Source organism: Chionomys nivalis, chromosome 16 (genome assembly GCF_950005125.1).
Source record: "Chionomys nivalis chromosome 16, mChiNiv1.1, whole genome shotgun sequence".
Lineage (NCBI taxonomy): Eukaryota > Metazoa > Chordata > Mammalia > Rodentia > Cricetidae > Chionomys > Chionomys nivalis.
Genome location: NC_080101.1, coordinates 32,569,221 through 32,595,037, shown reverse-complemented (window position 1 = coordinate 32,595,037; position 25,817 = coordinate 32,569,221). Strand labels below are relative to the sequence as shown.

The window sequence follows — 25,817 nt, the reverse complement described above, 5'->3', positions numbered from 1 at the left end:
CCTCTGAGCACTGCATGTGCACGGTGCTACGTGCACATCTATGTTCGGTTCTGTCTCTCCCATACTCGCATACACAAACAGCAATAGTAGTGGTAGGGATCATTACAACAGTCACCCTGCCTTCTGTGGAAAAAGAAATGGGTTATGGATTGGACAAGGCAGACAGGGAGGTTAGTAGGTGAAATTAAGGGCAAGCAGAAGGAAAGAAACTGCCAAGTTACTCAGGACAAATGACAGGATCCCGGCACTGGCAGGAGAGATGGAGAGTTGGGAGCACAGAAATTCTGCCCTCACGGCGAGCACTAGGGAACCAGAGATGTTAAACATGCAGACTGTCTCTTCAGCAGAAGAGACGTGCACCTTGTTTTCCACTCAGAAGCTTGGACTGGAGATGGCGAATAGCCTAGGTGGTCTATGGGCTCTCCCATGCTCCCACAAAGCGGGACAGGAGATACTAATCCAGGTCACCTCTGTGCTGTCTGTATGGCAACCGGCAACCAGGACCATAGACAGCTGGTAGCCCGGATGATCTCTGTGCTGTCTGTATGACCGAGATCACACCGGATCCTTCCCATGAAATAACACGTGGAGTTAATCTATAGCACCCATCTGCATGGGAGAGGTCACATGTACTTTGTAGTCGTGCCTTAAGCTTTATTGTGCACCTGGGATCAACTTGTCATCAGGAAACTTTTTTCCAAACTGTACTGTACTTCGATATACCTAAAATAAACTGCCCGGTGTCAGACTCTAGCAACTGAGTTGTGCTGAACTGGACTTCCTCCTCACCTCCCGTGGATTCTTACTCTGCTGGCCTAGTGTTTGCGGAGACCACCACATGGAGCACAGTGGACATACCTGAGAAACTGGAGGTCTCTGGATGCTACCCAACACACGGTCACTCACTTCTCCAGTGATCTTTTTTTTTTCCCCCTAAGGAAATGCTCCGCACTGTGCACTTGGCAGCAATTGGATCAGGCTAGCAAAATAATCTTGATACTGAGATATGTGTATTGCCTGGAGCCAAGGGAAAAGAATTGCTGTGATTTAACTATCAGACATAGGAACTGTACATTAGATTGCTTGATGACAATAATGATGCCAGTGACAGCCACTTGCAAAACAATGTTAGAGAGTACTTACTCTGTAGCAGTTACCTTGCAGGCATTCTGCATGCATTAGACCACTTAATCTTCAAGCTACCCTATGATGTAGGCTCTAATCTTTTTTTTTTTTTTTTTTTTTTTTTGGTTTTTGGTTTTTCGAGACAGGGTTTCTCTGTGGTTTTGGAGCCTGTCCTGGAACTAGCTCTTGTAGACCAGGCTGGCCTCGAACTCGAACTCACAGAGATCCGCCTGCCTCTGCCTCCGGAGTGCTGGGATTAAAGGCGTGTGCCACCACCGCCTGGCTAGGCTCTAGTCTTATTGGGACAGGAGAGAAAGGATACAGCACAGATTGCTTAAATACCTGCTTAAATCTCCGAGGAAGGAGAGCAACTTGAAAGTCTCATTTCCAGGGCCCCTACATTCAACAATTCTACTTGTCTATGATGACAAACAGAAACATCCCCCTCATATAACTCAGTTTGAACATCAATAATGACGTTCCCCGATTTGTTCTGGCATTCTTGAAGAAGTATAACCCAAAGGTTTCTACTTCACTTGGTCTCTAGAAAAGTCTTAGGAGGGGTACAAGAAGCAAAATGCTGTGCTTTTGCAGATTCCGGCTCCGAAGAATAGGAAAAGGAGAAAAAACAAACAATGGTGTCTTTAAACAATGAATGTTGTTTTCTTTTAGCCATGAGGGAATTTTAAAACTTGACAAACCCATTCAGTTTTCAAAGCATTCCACATTCCCCACCCACAAGCAAATGCCAGAAGGTGCCAGTTTGAGCCAACTCTGGGTTCAGGAACAATTTTTTAAATCCTGGATCAGATTTCTTCCAAATCCACACAGCACAGATGAATACTCCCATTGTCTCTAACTGGCCTGATGAAATGTGCTTAGCAATTTATCAACTAATTAATTAATTTAAAAAGAACACTTCAGCAAGAGGTGAGATAGTAAGGTACAAATGCAAATAAGAAAATGATAGGGCATTGCTATTTCAAAAAGATTATAATCATTGCCCAGGATCTTTGAAATTTTAGAGTTAGGTTTTGTTCAGTCTCAAATTCAATGAAGGATTTTCTGGGGGAGGGGAAAGCCTCTGATTACATAAAGAAAGCAATTTCCTCAATCTGAAGGAGAGTTTTCTTTTTGGAGATGAAAAAGGAAATGCTGATTACAATTACTATATTCAGTGAACTCCTGCTCACTGAAGTGCACCTTGTGCCCAGACCCAGGCAAGGCACTAAAACATAAAATGTGGAAAGTACAGGTCTCATTGTCTATCACATCTGGGGAGAAGGACAAGCAAAGGAACTGTGTAATGAAGTGACAAAAGAACACGTACTGGGAACCTGGGGAAGGAGGCTGGAGGGCTGAACCCACAGTGCTCCTGAGATTTTCAGACTTAGTCTGTAAGAGACGGAGAGCTGGTAACAAGAACAGGTAATCAGATGATATTAGAAAGATTGGGCTATTATCAATGAGAATGGGCTAGACGATAGAGAGGCATCAAAGGCAGACTGAGTTCCACTCTTCATAAAAATCATTCCAGAATGTTCTAATGTCTAATGTTTTCTGTTCTTCAATCCATTTTCCCTTGCCCTAAGGGATAAGCAATTGAGGAATTCTTTTTTTTTTTTTTAAAGATTGTAAGTGTGTTAATCCCAGCACTCGGGAGGCAGAGGCAGGTGGATCTCTGTGAGTTCGAGGCAAGCCTGGTCTACAAGAGCTAGTTCCAGGACAGGAACCAAAAGCTACAGAGAAACCCTGTCTCGAAAAAAAAAAAAGAAAAAAAAAGATTGTAAGTGTGTGTGTGTGTGTGTGTGTGTGTGTATACATGCACATGGGTGCCCACAGAAGCCAGAAGAGGGCACCAGATCGCCTAGCACTGGCTGCTGTGACTATTCTATGTGGGCGAGAGAGGCAGATTCCAGTCTTTCGCAAAATCAGCAAGAGTTCTTAAATCTGAGCCCTCTCTGCAGGCCCATATCTTCCTTTCTATAAGTGCTGTCCCATTTTTAGGCTTTTGAGGTTTCCCTAGTGTGTCATGATCAATAAAAACCCAGAGACAGATAGTGCGGTTCAGCTTGAAGGTCAGAAAAGCAAAACAGTCACTGTCTCTTACCTCGACCTCAGTCTGAAATGGTGATCCTGCCTCCAGGAATCCTCAGAATGAGTCTGCCTGAGAGCTGTTGTCAGGAGCCATTTTCCTAAAGATTATAGCAGGGACTATTGTCCTAGGGATGTTTGCGGGGAGCCCCACACCCAACTATCTTGAGAACTATCTGTTAGCAGAACCGGCCCCACATTCCAACTATCTGGAGAATTGTTTGTGGTTGGAATCACAAAAGGAACGATTCGCTTGCATAGAAAACACTAGGTGTGTTGACACGTGACCATTGCTGCCCCCTCAAGATCCCTTCCTGCCCTTGCCATGCCCCTGCCCCCATCCCAAGCCAAGTTCCTCATTCAAGGGCTGTATAAGCCACAACCATTTCGCTAATAAAGGGAGACCTTGACCACAGAATCTTGCTTGGTCTCCTTCCTGTCTCCCGCCCATGTTCTTTCAGATAGCGCCTCTTCAGACCCTGGAATAACTGGACCTGCTAGGTGGGTTTACAAGCTGTCTCCTTCTGTCTTATATTCCTCACTAGTGCTTGGATTAAAGGTGTGCACCACTACCACCTGGTTTCTGTGGCAAACTAGTGTGGCTACTGGGATTAAGGGTGTGTGTCACCACTCCCTGGTCTGTAAGGCTGACCAGAATGGCTGTTTTACTTTCTGATCTTCAGGCAAGCTTTATTTATTAAAAATACAAATGAAATATCACTATACCCCAATATACCAGGTCTAAATTTGAATTTCTCTGTAGTTAGAAGTACGCGTATGTATTTAGGTATATGTATTAGTTATGTTTCTATTGCTATGATAAAACACCATGACCAAGGCTGATTCTTCGACCACAGCTGGCTGGAACCACAGATTTTCTTTTTTAAATTCAAGATATCATTTGATTGGCCCTTGTCGAGTTTGTGATGTGCTTCCCTTTGAAACTTCACCAGCCAGGCTGCCATCATCTGCATTGCTTTCAGCATTATCTCCTAAATTCCTACAATAGCTCATTAAGTTCAGCACCCAAGGAACGGCTTTTCCAGCCCAAAGCTCCACAACCATCCCCTAAGCACCATGGTCAGGGGCAACATCCCATGAACCTGGTACCATTTTTTTCTTTGGTTTCTATTGCTATGATAGAACACTATAACCAAAAGCAACTTGGGGAGGAAAGGGTTTATTTGCCTTACATATCCTGGGTCACACTCCCTTAAAGGAAGTCAATGCAGGGACTTAAGGCAGGAACTTAAGCAGAAGCCACCACAGATCACTGCTTACTGGCTTGATCCCCACGGCTTTCTCAGCCTGCTCTCTTTCTCATCTGCCCAAGGGTGGTACAACCCATATGGGCCCTCACACGTCAATCATCGACCAAGAAAATGACCCACAGACTTGTCCACAGGCCTACTGATGGAGGGATTGTCTCAGTTGAGGTCCCTTTCCTAGGTAAACCTAGCTTGTATGAAGTTGACAAAATTCCATCCAAGACAGGTGTTTAAGTTTTAGGACAAGGGACCTAGCTGGAGGAACCGGGTCACTGGAGAGCCTGTTGCTAAAGGTGTATTTTGTCCTTGGCCCCTCCTGTCTGCAAGGAGATACACTGTAGAGGGTACAAGTGCTCACAGATAAGGACCGGAGAAACCAGGAATGTTAATCTCTCAGGGCTGTCTCCTCAAAGGAGGACTTGTATACCCGTTTCCCACCCAGAGGGCTGGGAGTGGATGTTAATCTCCTGGTGACTTTTGCTATCTGTAGGGCCAGGTCTCATCCAGACCCCTCAAAATGTTTATTTTATCCCAGACCCTTCCTCCCTACGTCATCTTTGCTTCAGTCAACAGAGACTGAACATGTAATTCATAGCCCGCTGACTTCCACACTATCTCCATCAGAGACCATGACAGATTCTAAGCCCGTAAGATACAGAAGCCATCTCCATGGTAGAGGACACATGTATGTTGCTAAAGAGTTTGGATGAAGTCATGGTTTAAGCTTTATTGTGCACATGGGATTGGGATAACAAGCTACCAGGAAACATTTTTCCAAAATTATACTATACTTAAATATGTCTAAAACAACCTGGCCTGGTGTCAGACTCACGCTGAACTGAGTTTCCTTCTCGCCTCAGTGGTTTGTTTCTCTACCAGCAGTAGAGCTTGCGGAGATCCTCAGAATGAAGAGATTTGTTCCTCTGTGCACTCCCGGGCTTGATGTTCTGTCTCCCATGGGTGTGGAAACAACAGACCAAGTGACTATGGACCCAGACAGGTATTTCCTTCTGTGAGTTGACTTTTCTCAGGGGTTCTGTCCCAGTGCCGGGATGTTGACTAACGGGGTATAAATTACTATGGCTACTACATGGGGGTTGGGGAGATGGATCTGGAACACAAGGACTACAGTTCAGATCCTCAGCATCCATATAAAAAGTGCTGGGCAGCACTTAGAAGCTGAAGACAGAAGACCCTTGGGATAAGCTATCTAGACTAACTGAATCTGCAAGCTTCAGGATTAGCAAAAGACTCAGTGTCAGTAAATAAAGTGGACAGTCGCTGAGGAAGAGATCCAATGTCAACTTGTCCTCCGCATGAATGTGCTGTTTGTGTATGCACATACTCAAACATTTATACCTACACGTGTGAACACACACACACACACCCCTAAAAATGCATCTTCCAGATGATCCATCAACCCATTTCTGGAGATATAACCAAAGGAAGGGAAATCGTACCAGAGATAAACTGCCTGCTGTGACACAATTCGCAGAGGCTAATAAATCCATATAGATGTTACTCTGGATATCAGTCTTGATGTCATTTGTCTAAGGGTTTCTATTCCTGTGAAGAGACACCATCACCATGGCAACTCTTTTTTTTTTTTTTTTTTTTTTTTTTTTTTTTTGGCTTTTCGAGACAGGGTTTCTCTGTGGTTTTGGAGCCTGTCCTGGAACTAGCTCTTGTAGACCAGGCTGGTCTCGAACTCACAGAGATCCGCCTGCCTCTGCCTCCCGAGTGCTGGGATTAAAGGCGTGCGCCACCACCGCCCGGCTTATGGCAACTCTTAAAAGGGAAAACATTTAATTGGGGTGGCTCGCTTACAGTTTCAGAGGTTCAGTCCATCATCATCACAGCAGGGGGCATGGTGGCGTGAAGGCAGACATGGTTCTGAAGAAGTAGCTGAGAGTCCTCCATCTCGCAGGAAACAGGAAGTGGACTGAGACGCTGAGTGATGCTTAAACAAAAGACCTCAAAGCCCTCTCCACAGTGACAAGTGTGTCATATGGCCATTAAGCAGAATTAAATCCTGTTATTTGCAGCAAGATGTATGGAAATGGATCTGGAAAATATCACGTTAAGAGAAATAACACACAAAGACAAGGACTGAGTGTTTTTTTTCACATGCAGACCTAGAGACTTACCAAAGGTAGAATTAACAGAAGCTGGAAAGAGTGGGGAGCAAGGACAAAAGGTTGCTTTTGACCACAGCATGCTCTGTGCAGGTAGAGAAACACTAGTGAGTTCGTACACAAAATTACTGCGTGCTAATGACAATTTAAAAGCTTACATTATAATAAAAAGTGGTTTTTAAAATGAGCCTCGGCAGAGCTCGAGAACACAGACTTGATTTCTCTTCAATGCCCTTCAATTTAACAATGCAGAGTACTCACTACAGGGAGGAACTTCGTTAGATGCTGCGTGCTCAGGAACGACCTTAACAGCTGGGGACAAAATCGAACGGGAGCAGTTATTGGCTGGGAGTCGAGCTTCAGCTTTCTCACATCTAAGATGACAGCTATGACGGTGGCAGACTGAGCCAGTCCTGGGGGAAGTGTTAATTGAGGCCAGTAACACTCCTCATTACTTCAAGCCCCACTCAGCAGACTGGGAGAGAGATGGATTTGTGCAATTCCACAACAGCTAGGGTGATGTGAGGGTGAGAGGTACTATTTTTCTGTTTAGCTTGCAGGATTTTCATATGGTTTTGCTTCCTAATTTGAGAATCCCGTACTCTTCCGCAGTGCTAGGAGCTAAGGCCAGGGCGTGCTGCGAGCACTCCAGCTCTGGGCTGCATGTCTAGCCCTCTTCTTTGAGACTCTCAATGCTGCGGCGAATCTCTCAGCTCCGCTGCTCTACTTCGGAATAGACGTTTTCTCTTGGAGTGAAAATGTCAATCTCATTTCTTGCTTTTCAAATAAAAGCGCCTGAATGTGCTTTGTTCAGCTTTTGTATTTTAAGTTGGACACCTGTACCAATCACTTAGAACAATTTCGTTTAGATTCTATTAGTATCACTGGAATAGGAATCTTACAAATGTGTGTGCACACGTGTGTATGGTCCATGTGTACACGGCAGGGACAAGCTGCAGGAGTTTCTTCCTTCCACCACGCAGGTCGGTGACTGAATTCAGGTTGTCACAGTTGGCAACAGGTACCCTAACCAACTGAACTATCTCTCCAACCTCCTCAGTAGGGATATTTCAAAGGAGAATTTAAGAATTAATTTGTGTGTGAAATATTAATGTATGATAGAAAAAAAATCAAGATTCAATACTGGAAGTTAAGAGGAAAGCTTGCTTTTTAGACAGGGTCCTGTAGCTTCATGCAGCTCAGGCTGGTCTTGAATTCACCACGTCTTTGAAGCTGTTGAATTTCCGATGCTCCTGCCCCAACCTCCCCAGTACTGGGATTACCAGCATGCACTATCATACTTGGCAGTTTTATTATTATTCTTTTAAATGTGACAGTCTCGCATCATTCATAAACTTTGAATATCTTCTTTGAAGAGAAAAGATTAAAAGCTAAGGTCTAGATTCAACATGATTGGCAGCACAATGGGAAGCTAATCCCACCCCCTCTCACAGCAGTATTTTCCCCCCGAATGAAGAACTAACACAGACAGAATTTCCAAAGTATTTTATTCAAAATTCCCCATCTAGGAGAAAGGATATATAACAGTGTTTACACATGCTTCAATAACTTATTTCACTGTACAACTTACATTCTCTGTAACAACGCAGTAAACCCGTGAAAGAAAACAACTAGCACTTAAATAAGACTCCTGTGTGCAACAATGAGCGCGGAACACTGAAGGGCGGGACCCACACATTTTACCACGGCTGAGCGGCTTGGAGTTCAGGAGCCAGCCTAGTCAGTGTGTGTTCAAAAACTGAGATGTCTACACTTTTCTGATCTGTAATATCAAAAACACTCTGACCTTTCAGAATAGAACTTTTTTTTCTTGATGAATTGGTGGGTGGGGAAAGAACTCTATTTTCATCCCTTTTGTAAAAAATAAATATATTCTCCCTTTTATGTTAATCCACAGTTTTAAATAAGATACTACTTGTGTTTATTCATACGTCTATGCTAACACTGCTCAAGTACAGTGCTCTGCTAATCAGCATTTCACAGCCAGCAAGACGCTCAAACATTACAGGAACAAAAAGAGACCACGGAGTTTGCCATAATAGCACCTAGAAAAATAGCACTGGGGGCAAATTTCTCCTGCTGTCCTTGTGATGCAGGCAACATGGCAAACACCACAGAATACAGACGGAAAACGGAAGGAACGAGGAGAGAAGCTTTCCTGATCTTGAGAGAAGATCTTACAGCAAACGGGTTCTCTGACGGATTTTACAGGGACTTCTAAGCCAGGCACATGGCAGACTGTGCACAGGGTAGTCAGATGGAGACGACTGAGCAGTGAAATCTGACCCTCCTCCAAGAAATTATATTTCCAAGACTGGGAAAGGCACAGGAGGTGCACATTTTAATTTGGCTCAAAAATAATGAAAATTAACTTTAAACTGTTGGCAACAATTACAAAAACAAAAATGTCACTTCCTTTGACAAAATTACAACAACAAACCAACAAAAAGCATACCACGGTTCACGACAGTCGGTGAGCACACATGACTGCGTGGCGTTTCTCTACAGACTTCATCTGAAGGACTAAGTCTACAAAGGAAGGTCTAACACTTGATTTCACCCAAAGCTCTGCTTTATCAACGCCTTCTTCCAAAACTAACCTGTAGTCAAGCTAAGCTCCTTTCTGCGGAACTGAAAACTTCCAAGGCTCCAATTTTCAGTCGCTGCAGAAGCATGTAACCCTACACACAAGGGGACACTGAGGGACAGACAGACAGACAACTCGCACTGTGTCTGTAAAGTTAACTAGGCTTTCACTGCGATACACGTGAACCATGAGTCATAAGGTTCAAAAACAACAGCAGTTATATCAAGTTTATATCCTACCATTCATATCTTTAAAAGACAGCAATAGTATTTAGGATAACCGTAAACATAAGTCCCTAAGAGAGTACATCTATTCTAGGAAAAGAGACATTCACTGTAACCTGCACCTAACGCCCTGTGCAGACCTCTAGTGACAAGTGTAGTGGGACTGGAGGAAGGGTGTGTTCACACCTCGGGGCTACTGCAACGGCATGCCTGGCCGTGACGAGACAGACACGGCAAACCACAAGTTTAAAAAGTCATTAGAACATCACGTTCTTGTACACTAGTGTAGAAAGGTCTCCCAAAGATGAAAGAGTGTAGGCCTGGCTTAATTTTCTCAGCTAGAGCCATTATTATGTTAAGATCGCCCTCTGCTGTTAAATCAAGATCTATCTTCAAGTTCCGAAGAGACTTAAAGGGCTTTTTCCCCTTCTGCCTATAAATAAAACAAAACAAAGAAACCAAACATTATAATACAGACATTGCTCAAAGGGGATGAAACAGAAACTCACAGCGCATAAAGGTTTTCTACAGAGGAGCTGACTCACGTGTCGTCCTCTATGTACTTGATCAGTGTCAAGGCTTTTCTGTGGAGAACAAGCAGGAACTGTGCGAGGAAGGTGCTCCTGAGAGACAGGCCAGGCTTCAGATGGAAGACCTGCGGGACACCAGAAATACAGTTCCGATACATTTGTATGCGGCAGCTTCCACGACGACGCTGACAGGATCTGACACTTGTCACCCAGTACAACCACCTCTTCCAACTCCCAAGGGCAGGGCTGTGGAGTGGCGATGGTCTGGAAACACTGACACTTGTCAAGATTTCCAATTTTAGCCGGGTGGTGGTGGCGCACGCCTTTAATCCCAGCACTTGGGAGGCAGAGGCAGGCGGATCTCTGTGAGTTCGAGACCAGCCTGGTCTACAGAGCTAGTTCCAGGACAGGCTCCAAAACCACAGAGAAATCCTGTCTCGAAAAACCAAAAAAAAAAAAAAAAAAGAAAGAAAAAAAGAGTTCCGATTTTACTGCTCAAAATGCACTGAGATTTTGCATTCTACACCAAAAAATATCCTTATTTTATTATGAGAAATCCTTCTATGAATTGTTTTGGGTTGTGTGAAGTGAGGATGAGGGGAATTTCATTTCAGCTCGACTACGGATTACCCTCTAACTCTGCACTGTCACACGTCACACAGACCCGGATCCAGACCTAGCCCTAGTTAACGTGAGGATCTCATTATCTAAGCCAGGTCTGGGATACAGGGCCTTGGCCTGGCTCCCAGAATGGTATTGTAACAAAGCTCTAGATACAGTTAGAAATAAGCCCCATGCAATCATCCTCCTTTCCAAATGTCTAACTCAGCAGAACATTTTAGAACTGAGACAATAGGGATGCTACGATTTAAACACAAGTCTACTAAGCTTTGATAACATTTTCAATTCAGTTAAGGCAAATAAAAGCACACCCCTCTTCAATGAAAAACCCCTTTAAGGTATAGATAGGGCAGTAGTTAAAACAATTACTGGAATGGGGAATGCTGTTTTTAACTGTTAATATACAGGCTATTTCCTATTAATAATTCAAAGGCAACTTCATTTACAGACTTCAGAAAGGGCTATAAACACTTTAATTCTTTGGTTCTTTGTATGTATTTTGTAGGCACGGTGGGACATAATTTAAAAGAAAACATGCAACATCACTTCCTCTGGCCATGGCTGGTGTCGTGTTTACCTGGTCCAGGAAGGCTTTCACTAGAGTATCTCTGTGTAAGACATCTTGGAAAATATTCCTAAAAAGAAACAGTCCAAACATTAAATGGTTATACAGAGCCAATTTCCATAACCTCTCACTCAAGTCAAAAAATTAATGTTTCATAAACAGATATGTAAGAATACAGATGTGAATATTTGGAATGTATACTTAGCTTGCATGAGCCCCCTGGGTTCAATATTCAGTGCACACAAAATGAATACACACACACACACAGATACATTTAAACTCAAGGGAACATTACTGGTGGTTTTTTCTAGTCAGCATAAGCTGAGTATATTCCAGGAAGTGCACATGCCTATCTGTCAATGAGTTTTATTTATTTATTTATTTATTTATTTATTAATTATGTGTACAATATTCTCTCTGTGTGCATGTATGTCTGCAGGCCAGAAGAGGGCACCTTATTACAGATGGTTGTGAGCCACCATGTGGTTGCCGGGAATTGAACTCAGGACCTTTGGAAGAGCAGGCAATGCTCTTAACCACTGAGCCATCTCTCCAGCCCCCTGTCAATGAGTTTTAGAACCCATCCCTTACAAACTGGGCTTATGTCAAGAGACTTACTTACTACCTGTAAACATGAGCCAGCACCCCAGTAAGTTACTACCTCAGCAATGGCTGGCGTGTAAAGTCCAGACAAAATGGCGAGTTGAAATGAGCTGTGTCAGCACGATCAGAGCAGACGCTAACAGAGAAGATTGGTTTTTCTCAGACCCCATTTCCTTTCATTGTTTCTCTTCCATTTTTCCTAGGCTACTGTGTTCATGTCAGAGTGAAAGTGTAACGTTTATTATGACAGTATGGATGAAAAGCAAGACTGAGACAGTAGAGATCATAATATGCCTGGATAGGAAGCGAGAGGAGGAGGGGAACACGCAGAAGGAAGTGGGAAGCACCGCAGGTTTCTTAGTCTTACGAGACAGTGAACCAAGCTAGAGAGAGAAACCAAGAAGGGGGAGCCAGGATTTCACAGCAGCACTGGGTACCAACAGCACCGTCACTGGGCTTCATGGACAGGTTAGGGCTCTGGTCCCCCACTTTCCAATTTCTGTTTTACTGAATAAAAATCTGGAAAAGCAAAGACTATCTCCAGGGCAAACAAATATTTTAACATATCTTTAGTGAATGCTTTTTTTTTTTTTTTTTTTTTTTGGTTTTTTGAGACAGGGTTTCTCTGTGGTTTTGGAGCCTGTCCTGGAACTAGCTCTTGTAGACCAGGCTGGTCTCGAACTAACAGAGATCCGCCTGCCTCTGCCTCCCGAGTGCTGGGATTAAAGGCATGCGCCACCACCGCCCGGCTTGCTTTTATCTTAAAAAGGTTAAAACTAAAATTTAATTAATTAGGGAGGTATCTCAGTGGTACAGCAACTAATTGCCCAGTATGTATGAATCCCTGAATTTGAACCCCCAAATCTCCCAGACTTAAAAGTGAATATTATTTAAAGCATGCTAAGTCTGTATTAATAGAAATTAAAATATAACTTCCTGGTTGGAAATATTTTTGACAATTTTATATTCGAAACATTTACTTAGAACTGGAAATAAAGTCATTCTAAAATCATGCTAGGATAGCTGACCAATTGCTTTTGTCAAATCTGCCAAAGAAACATTCAAAAACAAAAACACGAACAGGCTGCAGATCTATTTATGTCCACATTTTTTCTGAGAAGAGATTCTAAACAATCAAATAAAAAAACAAAACATAACAAGACAAAACAAAAAACAGAACCTCAGGCCCATTAGTTACGAGGAAGACGCTGGCACGCGGACTCGGTGAGAAGGCACGTTTTCCAAGACTGCCAGTATGTGAGCTAGTGAAAGGGAACTCAATTTGAGCAGGTCCTTTTCGGAAGCAATTCCTCTAACCTTTCAAAACAATTCAAAGAGCACAGGAGAGCTGAGAAAAAAGGGTTCTTCTACATGCTAGGAGCTCTGGGCATGACGCTCTCATCTACACGCTAGGAGCTCTGGGCATGATGTTCTCATCTACATGCTAGGAGCTCTGGGCATGACGCTTTCATCTACATGCTAAGAGCTCTGGGCATGACGCTCTCATCTACACGCTAGGAGCTCTGGGCATGACGCTCTCATCTACACGCTAGGAGCTCTGGGCATGACGCTCTCATCTACACGCTAGGAGCTCTGGGCATGACGCTCTCATCTACATGCTAGGAGCTCTGGGCATGACGCTCTCATCTGTGCAGTTTGCTGTGGCTACTGGTGCACCCCATGTTTCTCTTTCGGCTCTGTTTTCTTCTTCAGAGACACAAGATATACCCATTTGCTCCAAATTTACTGTTGCCTAAAACCCTTCAACCCACATAACCACAATTAGCATATTTTGAGTATATTCTAAGGACTATCCCGATTTTAAGCACTTCATTGATTCAAGAGAACAGAAATACCATATTGCAATTCTTTTTCAGGATTTAGAACATCATTTAAATACTTTCTTGAAGTTTTGAAATTCAAGATGATAGTTTTTCTTGTAATCAATAATTATTTCCTTTACTTTGCTGACCACATTTTCTGGTAAGAAAAAAATAGCAAAATGTACAAAGCAAAGGAAACAGGTGCTTTTTTCCCCCATATATATCAGCTGTTTTTTTTTTCTAGGTTTTATATTCATATCTAAGAAAAAAGGCTTAGAATTACTGCAGCTCAGCATACAAGAATGTTCAATGATCATTATACACTAAGCCACCAGCAGCAGGGGCTGCCATTTTCTGACTGATCATTCTTACCCCGGCACTTCGCTAAGTAACTAGGAGTTCAGTATATATTTACCAAGTGTTTACTTTTTGAGGAAATCTTAATCTGTATTACAGGAAATAATATTTTAAGAAATGGAGATTTAAGCCAGGTATGGTGGTACACACCTTTAATCTTAGAACTTGGGAGGCAGAGGCAGGTGAATCTCTGTGAGATTGGGGCTAGCCTGGTCTATATAGTGAGTTCCAGGCCAGTTCCTCTGAGTTCTCAGTGAGCTATATATATATATATCTCCCCAGTGAGAGTGTCTAAAAATAATAATAAAAATTTAAAAATAAAGAAAAATGTAGCTGATTAAATGCTTCTTCAGGCATCATTATGCTTGTCACGTCTTTCCTTTTAAGTACAACTTGCTTTGTTTGTACCCATAAATGACAGAAAGTTTCTGTTGTTTGACAATGACGTCCAAGGCCAAGTGTCACTTACAAATTGGGGGTGAAGCTCTCATCCGTGTAGATGATGGTGTCCTGAGCCATGTCCTCCTCTGAAGTTGCCCTCCAGAAGGCTGTCAGCTCTGATCTCATGTATCTGCGTTGATTATAGATATGCTCGTGACACGGTGGCATCTGCTTGACGGTATTGACATCCACATCAATGTGCGTGGTGGGATACGGGGCATACATAACTTGCCGGAAGGGTAGTACAAAGCTTCCCGTTGCATCCTGTCAGAACGAAGAGAAAGCTTACTGGCCACATGCCAAGTGAGAAGCCATTTTAAAAATAAGGTAATAATGATAATGGAGATGCATGCCCCTGCATATCTGGTATAAGGCCCTCTCAGAAATAACATTCAAGAGGTTACTATATAAAACTCCAGCCACTACAGTTTGTGCTCACAGTGAAAGAAGTGTACAGTGCACCATTTAAAAAGTGGGTCAGGACATGCCAAGTGTAATCAAACAGAGCGTGGCACAGAATACACACAGAAGGAAACGGCTACAAAGACCAGCGCCAATCGTTAACGTGATTACTTGCTGGTCTGTGAGGTTAGGACTGTCCTTCTTTCTCAGTTGTTTTATCCTTCCTGTATCTAAATGACTATGCACATAAATAGGAAAATACTTGCCCCTTTCTAGCTGTCCGGGCAGCCAGTTACCATGTAACCTAACCGCTGTGTATGTGATAACGTGCTAAGCGGTGTGAACAGAACGGAAGATAGAGACCGCTTAAGCCTTTCACTCTGAAAAGGCTAGAGTAATGACTGTCTCCCAAGGTATCTCTGGAAAGCTCTAGAGCTTAGCTTTGCTTGGCGAGCTCTCAGTGTTTCACTCAGTCACGGCTTTGCATTCCCTGGGCACATGGCACAGGGGCTCTGTCAGAAGTTACAGTACATAACTGAACAGGGGTACTTCATTGTGCCTTTATAGAGAATTAGTAAAATTGGGATTTGTAAAGTTTTTTTCAGTTCTGAGCTCACGGCAGGTGCATGATTTGAAATCCCAAAGCTGATTTTCATTTTGGGGATGAAACTGGAGATTGAAGTCAGGACCTTCAATTTTCTAAGGCAGCGTTCTCAACCTTTGAGGGTTGGGATCCTTTCATAAGGGTTGCGTATCAGATATTTTGCATATCAGATATTTACTTTACAATTCATAATAGTAGCAAAATTATAATTAGGAAGTAGCAATGAAAATAATTTTATGATTGGTCACCACAACATGATAAACTGTATTAAAGGGTTGCAACATTAGGAAGGCTGAGAACCACTCACTGGTCTAAGTAAACACCAACCACATCAATGAACTGTATCTCCAATCCCCAAAAGCTAGATTTTTATTCGTAAAAATTCAGTTTTTTAAAATATTTTTTAATTTTATGAACTTCATTATAAAAAATCTTGCAAGCATACAGCAATATGACATACCAAAATTAACCAGATCCAAAGTCTATACAAATCATGACTTCGTACATAGTAAGAATAGCTGTGAAGCCTCTCATTAAACTCCACCATTTCAGGATCAAATGTATTAAAACAAAAAATCCATGGCAGAATTAAAACTAGAAAAAATAGTTTTATAATGTCTTTCATAACTTGTGTTTATTACATGTATCCAGTCCTTTCTCATCCCCTTTATTTGTTACATTTAATTTTAAAATAAATATAATCCTTACACTCAGGAAGTTGAAGCAGGTGGATTACTGTGAGTTTAAGGTTAGTCTAACTTCAGACCAACTTGACATAAGCTAGAGTTATTAGAGTGGTTGGGTCACCAGAGAAAATGCCTCTGTAATACTGGGCGATAGGCAAGCCTGCTGGGCATTTTTTTATAAAAGAGATCCTGAGGGAGAGCCCAGTTCACTGTAGGCGGGGCCACCCCTGGGCCGGGAGCCCGACTTCTATGAAGAAACAGGCTGAGTGAGCCATGGAGAGCAGGCCATTAAGCAGCATTCTTCCATGGCCTCTGTATCAGCTGCTGCCTCGGGGTTCCTGCCCTGCCGGAGCTCCTGTCCTGACTTCCTTTGGTGATGAACGCAATGCGGAAGTATAAGCTAAGTAAGTCCGTTCCTCCAAGTGGCTTCGGTCATGGTGTTTCCTCACAGCAGTAGTAACCCTAACGAGGGCAGAAGTTGGTACCAGGAAGTCCAACTGGTACAGTTACAGTGCCAAGTAAGAGGCACCAGCCGGAAGGGCTGGGGCAGGGTTCCCCAGAAGGTGGGAGATGCTTTGAATTGGTGTCCGATTTATGGTACAGTTTCTCCCACAGTGAGGATCCACCAGTCCAGGAAACAAGGGATAGAAAAGAGAATATTTCCATCCACTATTACCGCTAGTGACCCACTAGGAATTTTTTTGCTTCCTATTTCTGTGATCTTAAGTTCTGTTGGCCTAGAAATTTTGGTTACTGAGGGAGTTCTCCTGCCAGGAGGCACAATGAACACTCCACCGAACTGGAAGCCAGATTCTCCCTGACCACTCTGGGCTTCCAATGCCCTTAAGTCATCAGGCTGAAAAGGAATAACAGTGTTAGGAGGGTTGGTTGATCCAGATTACCATAGAAAAATTGGATTGCTTCTCCACAACGGAGGTAAGGAGGATTATGTCTGGAGCACAGGAGATCCTTCAGTGTGGCTCTTGGTGCTACCATGTCCTGTAATTGAAGCTAATGGGAGACTACCACAGTGTAATCCAGGCAGGATGTTTTCGTTCCTCCATTTCTTTATAATGTCATATAACACCAATTAAAAGAATATCAATGGTTATCATGTTTAAGTTTGAGACACTACAAGAATGTTCCTCATGGAACATTGCCATCTCTTCTAAATTTACAATATGTTTACCGCTGTATGAGGGATAATAATAATGCATTTCTGATTGTATGTGGGATGGTTATATCATGTTTAGGTTGTTATGACCTGGTTATTGTTTTTATATGGAAATTAATCATGACATAAGAAGATATGGTTGTGTGTCAAGTTGACAAGGGGTGAACTTGTGATGGATACTTTTGGTTGTTAGTTTGATTACATTTGGAACTAAAATCCAAAAATGGAGGCACACCTGTGGGGTATTTTTGCTTAACTTGAAGTAACTTCTAATCCGAATCTTTGAGGTAGGAAGATATGCCTTTAATTCAGATCATTTGAACTAGGAAAAAACATGCCATTTAAGGCCATTTAAAAATTTAATTTCTCCCCCAAATTAATACCATTTTAAAATACATTCAATTCAGATCTTGAATCCAGCTCTAATCTGAGCCACACCTTCTGCTGGCAGCCTATAAAGGACACGGAAGAGGGAAGCTTTTGCTCTCGGCCTGCCTGCTCTCGCCTTGCTGGCAAGTCCATTCCTTCGCCGGCCTTAGAGCCTGCTTCTTTGGGGTTCCAGCATATACAAAGACCAGTTGAGGTATCCTGCTTCATGGACTGAGAAACTTCTGGATTCTTGGCTTTCTATTCACAGACCTCTATTGTGAATTAGCTGGACTGCATCCATAAGTCATTCTAATAAATTCTAGATAGATAGATAGATAGATAGATAGATAGATAGATAGATAGACAGACAGACAGAGATAGAAAGATAGATAGAGATAGAAAGATAGATAGATAGAGACAATGAGATTCATCCTATAAGTGTTGTTACCCTAGAGATCCCTGACTAATACACATCCACCCATCCACCCAATCAACACAGAACAATTGTATTTGCAGGGCACAGTGTGACATTTCAACACAGGTATACAGTGTATGATTTACTCATGGTGTCATACCTATCACCTCTGAAAGTTATCATTTCCTTTTGCAAGGAACATTCAAAATACCCCATATGAGATATTTTAAAAAATAAAACTGGAGTCGAGGCGATGGCTCAGTGGACAAACTGCTAATTGCTGTGCAAACAGGAGGCCCCAACCTATGTCAGGATCCTCAGTATATCTATAACAGCCGCTGCATCAGCCTGTGCCTATAACCCAATGTGGGGGTGTATGTGTGGGCAGGCAGATCTCAGGACCTCACGACCCAGCTAGTCTAGTCAAGTCATCCCAGGTTCAGTGAGAGACTGCCTAAAAAACACGGTGGAGAGTCACAGAGTCGGACCCCTGTATCAACCACTAACCTACACGTTCCCCCTCTTCCCACTTACCTTTCTCTCTCAAATAGAAAAATACAGTTGACTGTCACAGTTTTTCCATTTTGCTATGCTTACATCCTCAAGAACAACTATGAAAGAACCCTGCAGTGATCATGAAAAGCTATTTCTTTCTGGTTTTGTGTGTGTGTGTATGTTTGTGTATGTGTGTGTGTATGTATATATGTGTGTTTATACAAACACATATCTATGGATATAAGCGTGGTACACATTCATGTGTATATGAGTGTTCACGTGTTGAGTATACGTGTAGATGCATGTGCACATGTATGTTTGTATGCCTGCATGTGGAAAACTGAAGTTGATGTCTGGAATTTTCTATGGTTACTCTTGCACCTTATTTTTTTTTTTTTTTTGAGGTAGGGTCTTTCAACCAAATCCAGAGCTTCCTGAAAAAACAGTTATTTCTACTTCATTACTGAGAAAAGTGCTAATTTATATTTATCTGTTTTCCTTCTTGAAAATGAACCAAATTTAATAATAAAAAAAATGTAAGTACTAGAAACAGACATTTTACTACACAGCTAGTTCCAGGACAGGCTCCAAAGCCACAGAGAAACCCTGTCTCGAAAAACCAAAAAAAAAAAAAAAAAAGAAAAAAAAAGACATTTTAATTTTTAAAAATGAGTAAGTATGTACATACAGTACATATCCAAATCTCCTCAGTAAGAAAAGAAACATTACCATTTCAGAGGCTCAGTCTGATTCAAGCATATATTTAAAAAGAAAATACTGAGGCCAGACACATAGCTAGAGGGAACCAAGTGAAATAGAAATACTATCCCATGGGGCTTCATGGACGACACTAACTACAGAGCCAAGGACGTACACTCTGTGCTCAGAACTATCCAAAGAAACCTGCCCCCAGACAACAAAAACTATGGTACATTAAATGCTAACAACATGCCTTACAAAGATTCTCAGTACTTATTCCTAAAGTTCACTTTTACTTGTGGCTTCACAGGTGGTAAGGAATGGCAAGCATACCTTTAGCAGGCCTTGGACAAAGAGTCCCGATTCGTACTTAAAGGATGAGTCTGCTTCACATAGCCTGGAGCATTTCCTTTCTGCTGGAGTCAGAAAAAGGCACAACGTTCTCACTATCTAGAGAAGAAAAGATTTGGCGTTGAAATGTGAAGTTAAAAGACCACTGTTTGTTTATGGAAGAAACTTTAAATGGAAATTTTTGTTGCTGCCACTAAACCAGTTCCCAAGTAAGGAGCATCCCTTGGTTACCTGAACAGGCATGGTCAGAAGACGTACCGCTTACGGAGGGATGTTGGAGCCAGTTAAGTTTAGGAAGTAGTTGGTAAATCAACTGCATCTCAAAACTGGTTACATTTGAATAACTATGGTTGTTCTTTAAGTGAGCAATATTCAATTTATAAATTTATTTATATCAAATTGATTTGACCATGGAACCTTTATCTCAGTGAGAAATAACAACCTAATACATTAATTGACTTTACCTCTACCCATCAACAACCACTTTTCAAGTGAGCAAAGAGCTCTGGGAAACTCACTCCATGTGTTTAAACGAGGGCAGCACCTGTGATGCAAACGGACAAACTCGATTACAACGAACAAGAGGGACTGTCCACACCTTCCACAGAAAGAACTACTAAATTTCACTTGAAACAAGTGCACGTGGTGGGGGTTTAGAAGTCAGGGACAGCAAAAAGAGCTGGCGTAGAGCGGCATTACATGAAGAAAGCCATGTAAGTGCGACTGTGTGGGACTTGGACCACATCCAGAGACAGTTTGGGTTTTCAGCTAGAGTGCAACTTATCTCTCAAAATGAAAAGATGGACACAAGCTATTCACCTAAAAGAAGATGAAAAATGAAAAAACAACTGATAAATGAAGCCCAAACCATGGAGCCTTTCTCCCTTCATAACGCCAATCAAGATATCTGCCCTATGGAACTTAAGGCTTCCAGCATCTCAAGTGGAAAGCTACTTTTGGGGTCACACGTAACAGCCCCAAATGCCTTGATAAAATATAATGAGAGGTTTATTATTCTCTCATAAACGGTTGAATGAGAAACATAAGTGTGGCAAATTAAACTTCATATAAGTACACAGGATGGTTCACAAAAAAAATGATAACTCTATAAAGCAAATGCCATCCCTAACATGTAAAATTTTTGAAAAAGAAATGAGATTTGTTACAATTGATATAAATATATATTTATGTACCTTTAGTGACTATAAAGATAGCTGCACACTTTTAGCACTAACCTTGAGGAAATATCTGAGCACTTATCTTAGAATTCTTCCTATATGTGTGTCTTTTTTAGGGAGCTACCCTGAAAGATACCCTGAAAATGTAGACACACCTACATCCAAGCTGTTCAATTCTGTTCAATGCTATTCTTCCTATAACTTTCCTGTCAACAAGAAAATTGTTTCTGTGTTCCCCATTATGCCCACAATAATAAACTCATATATTTTGCACATCACCTCCAGAAGCTGAATGAATTATTTAACTTGCTCTTTTATATTATCTATCTCTGGATTCTCTCACATATTTGTTTTTTTGTTTTGTTTTTTGGTTTTTCGAGACAGGGTTTCTCTGTGGTTTTGGAGCCTGTCCTGGAACTCCCTTTGTAGACCAGGCTGGCCTCGAACTCACAGAGATCCGCCTGCCTCTGCCTCCCGAGTGCTGGGATTAAAGGCGTGCGCCACCACCGCCCGGCTCTCTCACATATTTGTCCTAAAGTTTATGTACTCACTCTCTACTTCCTGGTTCTATTTACCAATACAGTTTCCTAGTTGCTCACATACCCTGTAACAAATGGTTTAGTAGGTAAAGTCACACAAAACTAGATATCTCATTTAAAGGCCAGGCAAGGTAGTGCAGACTCTAATCTCAGTATTTGGGAAGAAGAGGCAAATGAACTGTGGGGAGTTTGAGACTAGCCTGGCCTACAGCCCAGACTATACAGTGAGACCCTATCGCAAAAAACAACAAAGAATAAACAAAAAACTCATTTAAAGGTTTTTTCTCAAAACAATTTATGATACAACCGAGAGTGATGAATTATCAAAATTAAAGTGGTAACTGAATTCTTACACATTTTACTATAGTCGTTTTTGCTAGAGGTATCAGAGTAATTTGGTAAAATTACATTGCCTCCTTATACTATGAGGCTATTTCAATTGCAAGCTAATATTTGAATGATAATTCATGACATGCTAGTAGTATTAAGTCCGATCTTATCTGAACTACAAAAGGAGTTACCTTATTTACTTTCTCCGCACTGCTGCCTACAACGACGGAACAGCCGCAGGTCTGCAGATGTGAGCTGATGGCACTGCGGGTTAACGGAAACATCACAGGATTACAACTCCACAAGGAGAAAATCCGTGAGCTTCCAATAGCACAGAACAGCCTTACCTACAAACACCAAAGCTATCAGTATAATGTCATCTTTTATTTGTGCAAAACTGCATTTTCCAGGGGCCTTTCACAGACTTCATATTACCTGAATCCTAAGACAACTCAGGGCTGGAGGGCACTTGCTGTTCTTGTAGAGAAGATCCATCACCCAAATGGTGACTCACAACTATCTATTTCCAAGGAACCCAAAGCCCTCTTCTGGCCTTCGCAGGTACCAGGCACAGGTACACATGTGCTCATACAGGTACTCATGCACATAAAATTAAATACATTTTACAGAAAAAATACACCAGTTAGTTAGTAAACACCATCATTTTATAGTAATTTCTTTAAAAACATATTTGAAAACAACATATGAATGGCTCACACCAGCACACTATATAGTGCTTCCAGTTGAAGCCGATAAGACCTTTTCTCCTAAAGACGCTCACACCAAGCATTGTGAACTTAAAGGAAGAGAATGTAGACCTAGAGGTAAATACTTATTTTAAAAAAATACTTGGGGCTGGAGAGATGGCTCAGAGGTTAAGAGCATTGCCTGCTCTTCCAAAGGTCCTGAGCTCAATTCCCAGCAACCACATGGTGGCTCACAACCATCTGTGATGGGGTCTGGTGCCCTCTTCTGGCCTGCAGGCATACACACAGACAGAATATTGTATACATAATAAATAAATAAATAAATAAAATACTTATTCGCTTCTCATTTTTACAAAAAAATGCTGGTGACAATCTGCAACTTGTGCAGCAAGGAGATCAGCACAGGAGATGGTCCCACGTGCCGAACACTCACTACTGCAGACGACACACAGGTGCTCAGGAAGTCCGGGCTGTTCCGCCTTCCACCCATCGCAGAGCAAATACAAATGGAAAGCAGTAGCTATGGTTACAGAGGGGCTGATGTGCCTGGCACTGTGCTAAGTGCCTCATTCAGTACTCACAAGGGACCTATACAACATCTGTTATTGGCAGGCGGTGGAGGTGCGTGCCTTTGGTCCCAGCACTCAACAGGCAGAGGCTGGTGGATCTCAGTGAATTTGAGGTCAGCCTGGTCTACAGAGCGAGTTCAGGACAGCCAGGACTGTTATATAGAGAAAACTTATCCAGGAAAACAAAACAAAACAAAAAATTAGACAAAAAAATAGCTGGTATCACTGTTCACATTTTATAGATAAGAAAACTGAGGTACAGCTTTGGGTGGCTTCACCAAGCTGACCCAGTTGTAACCCCCACAGTTGTAACTAGTCTGGTTCGAGAGTTCACACTCTTTAAGCACTAAATTCCACAGTTAGATAAAAAATACCAGTCCAAAATATTAATGATTTCTATTTCTAGACCTACAAAATTCACAAAAACTTATGATGCAACTCATTTGATAGCTTTCTATGGCTTTTTTTTTTTTTTTTTTTTTTAAAAATGAGAAATACAAGAAGAAACCAGACCCAAACAACAGGCCAGCACTTCTCTGCGTACTACGGGAACTCAGACTTGTTAGACTGCGGAAGAGGTCACATCAGAGATGTCACTACTGTATGTGCGAACACAATACACACGTGAGCAACAGTTCAAATGTGCAATGCTCTTTCTAAATAATTGGAGTAATAGTATTCTATTCATTTTTCCATTAAATCTCATCATGGGTGAGCATTAAGATTTTTATCTCCTTTACTAAGCATTCAGAAAAAGAAGTAAAATTCTTACTTGAGCAGAAAGCCTTCATGACAGCTGTCACCAATGTCGTCATCGTTGAGCACTGTATCAGCTATCTAAAAGGCACAGACACGCAATCAGTCTGTTTACAGCGGGGTGAGAGAACTCACAGGAGTGAGCGTGCTGACGTCTAGAGTCGACACAACACGGCACTCTCATTATGAGCATCAAGAACACCTATAAAACGGTGCTGTGCACGTACTTTTCAGAAGAACAAAGGGGAAAGTTGGCCAGGCAGGTTAAGCTATTTTTACAACGGGGCCCCTCTATCAGAATCAGGGGCCCAAGCTCAAGGACAAGTCAGCATTATGAACAGTGTCGAAAGACAGCTACACAGGGAAAATGTGTGACTGAAGTGTCCTCAACAAGTGATTAAAGGGCCGGGCGGTTTAATCCCAGCACTCGGAGACAGAGGCAGGTGGATCTCTGTGAGTTCGAGGCCAGCCTGCCTGGTCTAGAAGAGCTAGTTCCAGGACAGGAACCAAAAACTATGGAGAAACCCTGTCTCGAAAATAAAAAAAAAAAAATAAAAAAATAAAAAAAGGAAAAACAGAAAAACCCAAGTGATTAAAGAAACCGCTGAATGAGGAGCTGGAGGGATGGCTCAGTGCTTAAGAGCACAAGCTGTTCTTCCAGAGGACCTGAGTTCAATTCCTAGCACACACATGGGAGCTCACAGCCATCTGTAACTCCAGTGTCTTGGGGATCTGACACCCTCTTCTGGCCTCCAGGGCACTGTATGCAAATAGCACACAGGCAGACATGTAGGGAAAACACCCAAACACATAAAAAATAAAAAAGAAAATAGAGTAAGAGGCCCCCCCTCACAGCTTCATTGGCACACTTCTCTGTCCAAAAGCAATGTATGCAATACAGTTCCTTCTAGAAAAGCCTGGCACTTCCCCCTCTTCTAGGAAATACAAAATTAAACGTAAGTTTAATTTATCAGAACACAATTGAGTAAAAAAGCCTGTTTGGTCAGAAAATCCAGCATTTTCTGTATGCTTACTGGACTAAAGGTGATACTTCATGTGAACAGTAGTACAACAAAATTTACATTATTAAAACAAGAACATTACACACATATAGACACAGACACACACACACGCACACACAATCACTCTAGGGAATCCATAAAGGGACAGATAGAAGCCGATGGCAGTTACATCTATTTCTTCGGGAACACTGTGTGACTTCATAGATGCAAGCAGCTCCATCACAGGAATGACTTCCCCAGTAAGCATGGGAATGATACTCTGACCCTGTATCAAACATAACAAAGTGAAGGAAATCACTGTGTGGGTGAGCCAGGTAGTGAAACTGTTCCAAATGGACGCAGAGAGTAAAACACCCTCCAAGGAACTGCTCAGCACAGCCCCAGACAGGTCTACTACTCCAGAAACAACTGTCAAGTATTTTCATGCTCTTTAAACTTATTTTCATTCTTTCGGGAATAATTTCCTTCGGTGAGTATGAGCTATTTTTACTATCCCAGGCAAGGATTAAACGACAGTGTCACAACTAGGAATGGTCTCCTTTGGAGTTTAACCAAGACATACAAGCTCTTGTTGAAGGCCATCATTACATTTTCCTTTTAAAAAGTGAGAGAATTCAAGCATGAAAAGATGTTGAATCATTAGAAAGGAACCAGAAAGGCTCCTCTCAATATCCAACCTTCACATTCAATGACATGATCTACTCAAATGTATACTAAGTTACCACACAGAGTAAGAATCAGTAAGATGGAGATCTCCATGGAGAGCTTGCCAGACAGTGCTACCATTTATTGCATCTCTGAAACACCGCTTTAAAATTTCTATTTTCTGGCATCCAGTTTGCGGCATAACTGTCGTGTGTGACACAGGAGCGACACCACTTAGTTATGACCATCTCTCCCATCAGCCTTTGATCACCTAAATGAGATGCTGAAGCCGTCAAGTGCCTGTCCATCTCAGCTAAACATATTTTAAAATTATTAATCACTTATATTTACTTCAGTAATAAGTTTTCTTCATTCGCTCAGGTTTCATGAAATGATTATTTAAACCCCTCACATATATTTTAAAGTTAGAACCTGAAATTGAGGGCTGAGGATGATAAACCACTGAGTTAAGGATGAACAGC

General features: G+C 42.0%; 1 protein-coding gene across 1 annotated transcript in view; it reads right to left on the bottom strand.

The window, feature by feature from the left end:
• Positions 1-8,119: 8,119 nt before the first annotated feature.
• The window catches only part of C9orf72 (C9orf72-SMCR8 complex subunit), a 30,545-nt gene continuing 12,847 nt past the window's right edge, over positions 8,120-25,817 (bottom strand). The window contains exons 4-11 of the mRNA XM_057790961.1: positions 24,860-24,955; positions 23,685-23,749; positions 21,828-21,900; positions 19,572-19,688; positions 14,423-14,658; positions 11,183-11,240; positions 10,000-10,109; positions 8,120-9,887 (exon numbers count right to left, since the gene is read on the bottom strand). Of these exons, the coding sequence (XP_057646944.1) occupies positions 9,701-9,887; positions 10,000-10,109; positions 11,183-11,240; positions 14,423-14,658; positions 19,572-19,688; positions 21,828-21,900; positions 23,685-23,749; positions 24,860-24,955 (942 nt within the window). The 3' untranslated portion in view covers positions 8,120-9,700. The remainder of the gene's footprint in view (positions 9,888-9,999; positions 10,110-11,182; positions 11,241-14,422; positions 14,659-19,571; positions 19,689-21,827; positions 21,901-23,684; positions 23,750-24,859; positions 24,956-25,817) is intronic.